This window comes from Homalodisca vitripennis, chromosome 2, assembly GCF_021130785.1.
Source record: "Homalodisca vitripennis isolate AUS2020 chromosome 2, UT_GWSS_2.1, whole genome shotgun sequence".
Classification (NCBI taxonomy): Eukaryota; Metazoa; Arthropoda; class Insecta; order Hemiptera; family Cicadellidae; genus Homalodisca; species Homalodisca vitripennis.
The window spans coordinates 107946239-107958532 of NC_060208.1; the positions used below are offsets into that span (position 1 = coordinate 107946239).

The 12294-nt window shown below is 29.4% G+C and overlaps 1 protein-coding gene across 4 annotated transcripts in view; it reads right to left on the reverse strand.

Moving 5' to 3' along the window:
* Nucleotides 1-12294, reverse strand: part of LOC124354539 — a 151904-nt gene that overhangs the window by 46447 nt on the left and 93163 nt on the right. For 3 of the 4 annotated variants that reach the window (XM_046805074.1, XM_046805072.1, XM_046805075.1), the window contains exons 41-47: nucleotides 9087-9140; nucleotides 6522-6575; nucleotides 5775-5816; nucleotides 5519-5569; nucleotides 4254-4283; nucleotides 2619-2654; nucleotides 645-686 (exon numbers count right to left, since the gene is read on the reverse strand). In XM_046805074.1, the coding sequence (XP_046661030.1) occupies nucleotides 645-686; nucleotides 2619-2654; nucleotides 4254-4283; nucleotides 5519-5569; nucleotides 5775-5816; nucleotides 6522-6575; nucleotides 9087-9140 (309 nt within the window). The remainder of the gene's footprint in view (nucleotides 1-644; nucleotides 687-2618; nucleotides 2655-4253; nucleotides 4284-5518; nucleotides 5570-5774; nucleotides 5817-6521; nucleotides 6576-9086; nucleotides 9141-12294) is intronic. The other variant, XM_046805073.1, reaches the window with a different exon arrangement.

Genomic DNA, 12294 nt, shown 5'->3' on the forward strand with positions numbered 1-12294 from the left:
TACAAAGAATAGTTATCAAGAAAGAACCAATAAACTCTGTTTAGCCATATTTAATTTTAAATTGATTTATTTTAAAGTATTTTTGTATCTTAAAGATAACCAGTCCAGGAAGTTTAAATGATTTAGTAAACAAGACTTTAAAGTTTACTGTTAGATTTAAAGTTTAAAAGTTAGATACTGAACTTTAAATGTCTAACCCGGTATTTAGGCTACATGAATTGTCTAGTTTTGTTTATACAAACAGGATACCTTTTTCAAATCCTTATTCACTAATAAAGAATTTTAAATAGTACGCTTTACTGAATGTTTCACTTTTTCTAAAATACACATCTATTTAACATACAAATTTTTTAATTATATTTTTCTGTTTATAAATAACCTCAATAATAAAAAAATTTGAGGATTAGTTTAAATATAAAGTTTAAGATTTTAAATTTAATGTACCTTGTCGCCATATTAGGCTGGATATGACAGGTTTGACTCCAGCCACAGCCATTCAATTTACTAAGGTTACAAACCTCAAATATCTTGCACCTCTAAGCACTTGTTCATTACGACAAATTATAACAATAGGCCTGATGTTAGGACACCTTGACTCAATGAATATTGAAAGTATAAGTATTAAATTTTAAATTTGTACTTACATTCTGAGGGAGAAATGGATTGTTGAATGCTTTTCTCTGAACCTAACACATAATTAGACATCAGTGAAAAGTACTATAAACTATAAGTCTACAGGAATAAGACAGAATGATACTCTGCAGCCTTCTCTTCCCTCTTTATTTTAAATATTGAATACACTACAGTGGAAACTCGATATATTGCACCTCGTGGGAAAAAAACAAAACTTTGATATGTTGAGAATTTTGATATGATGAGGTTTGATATATCGAGAATGTTTTGGGCAGACTTTGATAATTAGAGGTTTACATTTGTTGCTTTACTATTCATTACATCAAGGTTGAATCAGTCACTTTGATAAAAAGAGGTTCACAAGAACTACAGCAATAATGTATGCTTGATTATGAATACTTTATCGGGAAATGTATAGTACGGAATTATAACAATTATTGTAAATAAATTTTAATTTATTACTTTTAATCTAACATACAATATTACAGTATAAATGGGAACATAATAATAATTGAAAAAGTCATATAAATACAATATGTTTGCTATCGTACCGTTACAAAAAATACTAGCACAGTTGAAAATCTAATGCGCACAATTCACTGAGTTAACTTAAATTTGTTTGAATCATGGTAACGTCCAAACAAAATTGAGGGTGGAGTGGTGGTTCACCACTGGCATCAACAGAAAACAAAGGAGGTGGTAGGGGTTTCAATTCTCGAAATGAAAAATATGGTACTGTACTGCGGTTCTTTGTGCTGATAAAACTGAAACTTCAATATATAGAGGCTAACAGCAGGCAAAATTAAAGGTGAAAATTCTATATATTGAGGTTATTTACATTAAATCTTTGATATATAGAGGTAAATTTAGCATTGAAGTAAAAGGCACATCAAGGAGAATGACAAAACTTTGATTTATTAATGAATTTGATAAATTAAGGATCGATAAATATAAATTCCACTGTATTTGGTAATTTTATGGATACCTCAGTTAGCATTAATATCTTCGTTTATGATTTGAAAAATTAAATTTTAGGCTTTCATTTGAATATTTATTTTGCATTTATTCCATCATGCAGGATTTCAAAGCACAACACTCTTAATACACATACAACCATTCCTATAAAAATCTATATTTAAGATCTGTGATTTCTTTGTGAAGTGGATGCTTTAACAGCTTTACTAAGGCTCTATCCTGGGCTATTTTAAGTAGTCTAATAAGACAGCAGGCACATTAGGAAGTCTGTCACAGTCAATGTGTTAAACTGTTCAATAACTGTTTAGCTAAAATACATGTTATTAATACATTCACTGTGGCTCTATCCTGAGCTATGTTATGTAGTCTAATAAGACAGAATGTGCACTAGAAAATCTGTTGTAGTCACAATAATAATATTGAGTGGAAATTGTCAAATTTATTACTTATATACTGAATTCCCTTGTTTGGAATCAGAAATGGGTGCTCAAGCCTCTCAATCTGAAAGCGAAACTGAGATTTAATAACTTGTGAATTACAGCTAATTGATATTCTAGAACGAAGTCATAAAATTGATTAATAATAGCATAGTATAACAAGAAGAGGATAAGTTGCTACATGTCGAAGATTAATTGGTTTGAAAATAGCATAAACCAATATCAAACCTATTTAATAATGATTTCTTGTAATCCTGTCAAGTATTCAACTAAACAAATTACAAATTTACCCTAGAAAACTATAACTTTACAATCTTGTTCAATGAGTTTAATTGTGTAATTTTTGAAACATATGAGCCTTGTTATGTATAAGGACCAGTTCCTGTCTAATGAGTTGAATATAAAAGCTGGTTACACTGGTATTCACATCAGGCAACATTGAAAATAATGAACTATGCTTTATAATGTTATACAAAGGATATTACTCTGCAATTTTTCCAAAAATGTGTGCATTGATAAAATTGTTGTCTTTCTATCTAATAACATGTAACACCAATATGACTTGGTACTTACCTCGCGCTTGGCAATGAAGTGCTCCTCACTGAGATCCTAAAAAACGTTGACCACTTTTATAAATGTTTTCAACAGTGTTTGGACTAAAATAGGAGAACACTCATAAAACATATCAATGAATTTAATTTCTAGTATTTACTGAATGCATGGATCCACATTTGAAATATCTCAATCTAAGTCACACTCCTTGTAACTTCAGAGCTCCACACAAATACTTTTGAATTTTATTCCATTCCAATAAAATTATGTAACTCAACATAAAAATATTTATTTTAACTACTGGAAAAAACAAATTTACAAACATTATATACCCTATCATTGACTAAAACAGATAAGTTGTATTTCGGAATACCATCTGTCCTAAAATTCCTTATTGGACCAGAATATATCTTTTAAACACAATGTCTAAATTATGTAAACAATCTTGATATACAGAATATATAGGAATATTCATTGTTACAATTCAGAATTCAACTACCAGTTATGTTATATATGTATTTTTAACCATCTCAAAAATATAAATGGCACCAAAGAAGATCTCACCAAAGTTACTTTGTATTTTTGGCTGATCTGAACTCTCAGGTAATAATAAGCTTGAATGTTTATTAGGTTTGACTTTTCCAAGTTCTTTACCATATATATTGATTTGGGCATCAAATTTTTTGTGATTCCTTAACCACATGTCTAAATTTTGATGTGTGTATATTCTAAAATATATTCTCAATATAATATTAGAAATACTTTTGAATTTTGAGACTCTGGTATCTTTAATTGTTTTTTTTAAATCAAATTTTCCTAATTGGTAAGGAAATGCCTTTAATTTGATACCCTATTTGTAAGCAATTTAAAACAAGTTTATTCTATTTAACGTTTTTGAGGATAAAGTAACCAGGACTTTATAATTTTAACAACTGATGAAGCCAAAAATCCAGAAAAAACATAATGCATTAATATGCATTCAAGCATATTACAAATATTTGAGTGTTTTTCAATTTTTGCACAGTTTTTGTTGCTTAGCAACAGTGTTGGATTTTTAAAACTAAAAGCATTTTAGATTCAGTAGGATGAATACATTTAATTGATATTCATAAAATTATAATAAATAAACATAGGCTTTATTTAAACTTTTAACATTTCTAATACTTTTGTCATAGTTATAACAATCTTCATTGCACAATACATTCATATTTGAACAGGGAAATTGTCAAAAACTATACGAACGTAAAAGACATTTTCATTTTTATAGACATGTCAAAATACATGTAATTCTTTATATTTTGATCAATATATGTAAATAATGCCTATTTAAGAAGTCTATACAGCATTCAAATTTGATTAGGTTTATATTGGTACATCTTTAATTGGGTTAAAAACACTACTTTTTCTTCGTTTCTTTTTCCCAAAAAAGTATATCTATTTTTTTATTGCAAAATACATTTTATAATGAAAAAGTGGTAAAGTACAAATGTTTAAAGTCAACATGTTTTCCATATATTCAATTAGGAAGTGAGCACTATTTTGTACTGGTTAATCAAATGTTCAGTTTTGTATTACTAATTAAAGATAATTCTTATACTTCAAAAATACTAAATTACTACCATTAAGTACTTATAACGTTCTTAAATAAATTCTTACTTTAAACTTGTTGGTTTTCACATGGAACATCTGAAAAAGACAGATTTTACTTATACACATTAGTGAAATAATATATTTTTAAAATCTAATACAATTTTCAGGTTACATAATTTAAAATCATTACCTATCTTTAATTTTTAACTTTGGATAAGACTACACAATTATAAATAAACCACTCGCAATGAAATCTTTGTAGACGCAAATATCTGAGAAGCCACGCACAGGAGGGACTACCCTCCAGTAGTTAGGAGTGGGATAAGCATCTCCTCGTCTCTGTTTTATATTATTATTTAGGTGTGTGGATTGTGTCTTGCTTACGTTGTTTTGTTTTCGCTGCAGCTACTTACCTATTCTGTAACTATATTGTATTTTTGTGTGTAGGCATATACAAGTGTCACAGTCGAAGCGTAAAATATTATTTGAGCAGACTAATGTAGCCATAGACATATACAGTGAGCTTGCGTTTTAGTATGAGGTTAGCCATGCAGTGGCAGTGGCCTGTTCAGGGGATACAGCTATGGTGGGGATACTGGGAGAGGGCTGCATCACAGCAGTGGAGGGTTATTTACCCCACCCTGCATGAACTAAAATCGCCTGGTATCTTTTTGTAAGTGATTTACCTATAGTTATTAGTAAGAGGGCTGTTAAAAGTAAATTCTGGTACTGCGGTTGGTTGCTATTATCAAAAATCTGTTAAATTACAATTCTTCTTCTGTGTGTATAAAATAAAACAAAAGCTGTAGATATTCACCAAGAACTTTGTCCAGTAAACAATGATAATGAATGAGAAAGCTGTATGAAAATGATGTTGTTTGTTACAGAAGGTCAGAAGGATCTGGCATAGTTTTGGTTTTTTATCTGCATTTTCCTGTTCACTAGGACAAAAAACTTCTATTGGGATAGACTCCAATTTATCCCATATGATAGGAAATACATGAGCAAGAAAAAAAAAGACCACTAGATGCAAAAGTTGCAGAATATATCATTTTAGCCAAATAATGTTATCTTAATGCATGTCTTAAGTCAACCTTTCTTATAACCTCAAATTTGTATTTTATAATTTTTATGACTTTACTTAACTAATTGTGGTTTGTTTGTTTCCTTAATGTTGAATGTTCTAAAATTAAACATTGTTAGTCACAATACTGAAACAACAATAAATATTAAAAAATAATGTTATTTTGACGAAGAATATTGTAATCTTTGGAGTACTTAATAGCCAATAAAACTTTTGATTTCTGATTAAAACAAATAGCAAAAATTACCTTTTTAGGATTGATGAACACAGGGTTATAATTCTCCCTTCCTCTTCCTTTCTAAAATAAACAAAACAAAATTTGCACACCAAGTTATATTACATTAGTAACATTTGAACCGTGTTAATGATAAAATTGTTAAACAAGAATATCTTATATAATATACTGAGTCAATGAACAGCAAAATGAGTATTTAAATACAGAAAATACTTACAATGTATGAAAAATTTAACTTAAAAATCTAAATGATAAATAAATTAATTACCAGCATTTGAGGACCTTTGAGGTACTCTTCTATAGGTACTGCCTGAAAATCATACAGATTTATTAACAAAATTTGATACTTTAAACAATATAAATATTCTATCATAAGAAGTAATAAAATATGTTGGTAAGGCCCAAGATTACGATATTTGTATTAGTGGGCTGACATAATGTGAACATTATCACATGACATAAACTATTTTTTTTCTATTTTATTTGATTTACTTGCTTATGACAAGAAATTTATTTACTGGTAATTCAGTTATTTTGGGCAAGAAATAAAATTTGTTCTGCAAACTGTTTACTGTTCTTGCAAAGTTAGGCAAGAATGTAGAAAAATGCCACTTAAATTATACACAGTAAAGAGATTGGCAAGTGAGACATTACTTCATTTAATTACTAATTTCATTTCATCATTGTTATTAAGCTATAAAACGGATTCTCCAACAGCTAGGCATAGAAATTATTTTTAAATCTGCCTTCAAAGATACCACAACATGGCTGTTAAGGGTTATATTAACTGAAATTGTCCAATTTCATCATAATTTTTATTATACATGTTATGGATAAGAGTTTCATGTTTAAATTTCAGTAAATTTGGATTGGTAATACAAAATGATGATCATGTCAATTGCTATATGCATAAAGACAATAAACATTTTGATTTGATTTTGAACTAACCAAGAAAATTTTAATAATTCAACTTAAATTAAAAAGTAATATTCTTGCACAATTCTTTTACACTTACCTTTTTCACCTCTTGTTGCTGCGTTTGAAGTTGCTGCATGGCCATTTTTTTCATCTGAAAATATGATTATAGCAACATCAGTGAAAAAATTGGCCAATTTATACCAATAACTAAAGATTTATTTGAATATACAAGAGAGAATGATCAAAATATAATTAACCACGTCCTTTACACGTAAGTAATAATATTGAGTAACAGACAGGACTCATTGAAGACAAGCGTGTGGTATACTAGGTACCTCAAAGGACATAGTCATATAATAGAATTAAAGGAGACAAACATTAACACAATAGGTCACATCTAAGCCTATGCCAATAAAATCAGGTTTCACATGGTTTGGTCCTTCGACCAGTTTTTCTTTTATCTTATTAATAAATAAATTTCTTGGTCAACCAGGAAAATACTGTGAAAGATTATGTATGCAGATGTTACTGTGCTAATAACATGTAAAGGTTTCACATGTGTGAAAGTATTAATATTCTAAGTTATTGCTTTCAATATGGGTGAAAAATACACATCAAAACAACAGTACAGGACTGTCTAACCTCCAAGCTGTCAATGAATTCAATCATATAAGCAAACATGTGATAAAATTATACACTTGAAAAATCATATAAATAGCCTTTAGCAAAATATCAGTTCTACTTTTCCTTTTAGAGCATAAAAAACACCAGTTCTCATGAAGCGACACGCACGTTGTGTATTATTTGAAGCCACACGTACTATAGAGTAACTGTGGTGGTTCTTCTGATGAGAACATCAATAGAGCTCTCGTTATATTGTCATAAATAGAATGGGAAGTAAAACATATAAATATTTGTAGAAAAATACTACAAAATTCTTAAATACTGACAGTAACATATGTGTACATTCTGGAAATCACATCCTATGTGATTTTATTACAAAGAATCAAGACCACCAGTACTCAAGGAGCCACAAGCATAATAGCATGTGTTGTTTGCTTGAGAGCACCTACATAATAATTAAACCAAGCTAATTGAAAATTAGACACTACCAGTCCACAAGAGAATCTTATTTGGTGGGGAAAACCATCATATGAGGTGTATTCAAAAAGAAGCGGAAATTTTCATGTTTCGTGGGCTTAGAGAATGCCAAGGTTTTTTTGTTTATTATATTGGTACTCATGCTCCTGAAGTATAATACAATTTCCAGCAGTATTCATCATGTATTTCCAGTGGCACCTATTAAGGTTAGTCATGTTTTATGAACTCAATTATTTTCGATTGTTAAAAAAATGGATCAAAGAATTTTTATAATTTTTGAAAAATTAAATAAAGTGTAACAAAATGAGAGAAATTTTAACAAAGGCTTGTTAGCCTGCTATGGGTAAAACAAGGGTTTACAAATAGTATAAAAATTTCAAAGATAACTGTGAAGACATTGAATATGATGAACGCTCCGGATGCCCCAGCACATCAACAATCAATGAAAATATGAAACAGTGGAAGAAATAGTTAAGAACGATTGCTGTATTACGATCAGAGAAGTCACTGTGTTGTCAATTGGTTCATGCTATGACATTTAGGTATGAAACGTGTCGTAGCAAACCAAAATTGTTGAATTTTGAACAAAAAAAGCAGCAAATGGAAGTTGCACCATGAAAATGCACCTGCTCACACTTCATTGCTTCATCATGAATTTTTCGCCTAAACAATACTATAACGATGCACAGCATCCATATTCTCCAGACAAAAATATGTGTGACTTTTTCATATCCAAAAATAAAGAGAACCCTAAAAGGGTGTTGCTTTACAAGCATAGATTACATTAAAAGAGCATCACTGAAAGAGCTAAAGGCTATCCTAAAAGCCAAGTTTGAGAAGTATTTTGGGGATATGAAGAAGTGTTGGCTTAAATGCATAACGACAAATAAATAAATATTTTTTCATAAAATGAAAGTCCCTTTACGTTTTGAACATACCTTGTATACATGGATAAAACTGTTTAAAAATTAGCCAGAATCTGTGAAAGCTGATAAACCAGGGGTATTAAAAAGGATACTTTGGTGTTAGTTGTGAGACAAGGCTTTCTACTCACTGGATGAATTATTCTTATATAATCATGAATTAGGACACATTTCTCAATTTATTCAATGTAATTTTATTGAGGTCTAATTTACTGTGAGAGATGACTCTTGGAGTGGATGGAGGACCCTTAGCGTTAAAGATTATTGTTAGCTTAATCATGACGAAGTACTGTCCCCTACTCACTTTGACTGGAACACCTTCTTGTGACAAGACTGAAATAGTGCCTGTTATTTCTCCTCATTGAATCCTGACAAGAGTTTGGGCCTTTTCTCAACCTTACCTGAATATTATGTCACTACAGAAGCAAGCACAAGGGTACTAATGTGCAATGTTAAGTTTTCTCAGTTTCTTGTGCTAAATGAAATATTGGCTTTAAAAACTGCAATTTAAATCTTGACAAAAAGTTGTGCAGGTCTATTAAACTAAATAATCTTTACACAAAAATACTAAAACCTTACTTATTTGGAACTGTCCAATTTTTAATTCAAGTTAAATAAGAAACATTAATTTAACTCACCATTTCCTGGTTCAGTTTCATTCCATCATCCTTAATGTCAGAAACCTTGAACATCTAGAAAGAAAAATGTCTCATAAAATTATATTTAATATTTTGCAAAATCAGGTACCTACCTGATTGTGCAAAATATAACCTGGCTGAGTAGAATATGTTATAAATTTTGGTATCAGATCACCTATGATTCAGAAGAATGTTCAACATTTCTCTAAAACTGCTCTATGAACTGAGATAGATGGAATAAGACAGCCACCTTAACTACAGGCATTACAGAGAATCAGACTCACATAATCAGAAAAGTATAGACCTATACTAGTAAGGACTGGAGTTCCACACAACACCAGGTTTGTTAATCTTATTTATTAATAATTTCCAGAATGAAAAGAATATTGAGTATTTGAGTAAATGCATGTAGGTATCCAAAATCATTTTCTACACTTAAGTTACTTTTCAATAACTTTAAAGTTGTTTTTATAAGTATATATACAATTTGATGCTAGAGCTGCAAAGATTCAGCCTAGCTCAAGTTCAATATTGCGGCACAAGTTCTTTTATAAGCAAGAACTTGTTTATATTCATGCTCTTTTTTGTTCTAGTTGTTACAGTAACATTTTGTTTATAACTAACAATTTATTTGAAATTTTTAAAGTTTAATAGTAGAAGAAGATTTTTGTTAACTATCATACACTGTAAATCGTTTAAATATGAATTTATTCCATAACACCCAGTATTTGTGTAAACGGTAACTATAATTATATTAAGTCAAATTTTTAACACTTGATCTTTGGTACAAACATTAAAAAACCCTTTGGACTCATATATTATAAGTATAGTGGTCTCAAACAATATAGGTTAATTGCTTCATATTTTATAGGATTAAAAAACAACAAATATTTTAATACCTCAAATCCTAGCAACAACCTTAGTAAAGTAAAAATTCAAAATTATAAAGTTTTATATTGATTGAAGGAACTGCCAGACATTGCCTTCAAAATGAGCAAGAAAAACTATGTTCAAAAGGAAATTCTTTTTGCGACTTTTGTCTACTTCGCCTCATTCTTAGTGGCTTACATGTTTGCCCCCCCAAAAAACCCACCCCATTCCGGTTATGAACCCCCTCCACCATACGTCTTCAGCAATAACCCCAGGCAAAACTGAACTGCTACATCACAACACAACTTGACAATGTAATGCTTGGTAATAAATTATTGTAATTCCAGGTCTAGTAATAAATTATTGTAATATTACTGATCTCTTAATTAATTAACCTGATAAAGTTACTTACATCTTTGATATCCTTTGTAGTGTTAGCTATTTTACTATTGGTTACTTGGTATTTCTGTGACTGACTTTGCTACACGGATTTTGGAAAAAATCTAAAATACAGTCATTTGTAAACAGAAATTTATGTAAAATACAGAAAAATGATTCTATATGGGTATTTTATATATGATATCATTAAAGTATGAAGTACATTTTTTAGTTAATAACATTGAATATAAAATAGTACTTATGCCTTTGACATTTTTGGTAAATTTTTTGTTTGTAAATAATGTGTTTTATACATTTTGAAGGGAAGAGATTTCTTAAGAAACGAAACAAAAAGTATTCACTTACTACTTTTTTAATTTTTGAGAGAAAATAGAACAGAGATAAAGCACTCCAAGGAATCCTTTCTAATTTTTACTCGTTTGGTTAAAAAACACTTGGTAGCCTACAGTCAAAAAGATGCTGAACTGTGCTGGGTGACTTTGTATCATATCCAGAGTTTTAAATGTGGTGATGTGGGTCTAGTCTACTGGCTGTCTGACTTCATACCACTTCCCAACTGGTAACAATATATACTGTTTAGTAGGAGAGTGAATATGCTATCAAGTGGTAGTTATGCTTAAAATAGGCCTCTAAATAATTAACACTTCTGGCCAGAAAATATATCTGCAATGATTAATATTACTGAAGAAAAATAATTTAAAATAATGTATTTTTCAGTGCAGTGAAAAATTTAAGAAGTAGACAAACCAAATTAACCAATTTCCTTAGTTTGTGATCTTTGGAGGTGTAATCATAATGGAATGTAATAGATGTTCCAGTTTTGAATGCTAAAATAAGAGCACATTTTAACCTCAAATCAACTAATCTTTATATATTTTGTTGAACATTATTCCTTTATACTTTATATAAACACCACATGCACACTCATTATTATATATTAGAGTACAAACACTTCATATACAAGTCTCACTCTCATCTGTTATTGAAAAATGTTACACCAAGATTGTAAGGGTGCGTACATGGGAAAAGCGAAGAAACACAGGTCTTGTGGGCTAGACAAGTACCTAAATTATACTTTTCTCTTTCAAATTTGATTATTGTACAGTCTTTAATGAATAAAAATAAATAACATTATTTGATACAAAAGTAAAACTCATACTAAATATCACCAATAGAAGTGGGAATGCGATAAGTTACATATTTTAACAAATATATAGTAGCGTTCATGAGATATTTGATCATTTTAATTCAATAAACTCTTGTTCAATAACATTTTTAATTCATTGATTTTAACAAAATATTAGTATTAGCATATAGATAGTATGCAACTGGTGATGCAACTAGGTAGGATCATGACGTAAGGTTATAGACAGTAATAATGTGTGCAAGTGATCACAGTAGAATTTTCTTAAAGAAATCCAAATTTCAATTAAATAATAAAAACTTGATTTTTCAACTGTACATATGTATTGAAAATAGAAACTAAAATTGTAATCGGTTATTAGGATTTCATTCAGTTAAAACATTTTTAATCGGCTTCATGTAAACAATCATTTAAATATTTATGTGATTTTTTTATGAAATTCAAATAAACTGTAAATCTTTTTTAACTCATGCATTTAATCATTGGTGCCTTACGATTTGCCAATTGAGATATAAATATGACAATGAAATTAATTTTTTATCAGTGGTCAATTTTATATATATATATATACAATATATATATTGTGTAATGGTAGCAAATTCACCCAGCAAGTGAGAGATCCTGGTTCGAGTCCCGGCGGAGCAAGTACTTTTTGCAATTCATGTTTATTGAAATTAAATAATGCTATTGCCATTCATACAAATTTAATGTTTATGTATGTATGTATGTATGTATATATATATATATATATATATATATATACTTTTATATACTCTACTTTAATATAAAAGTAAA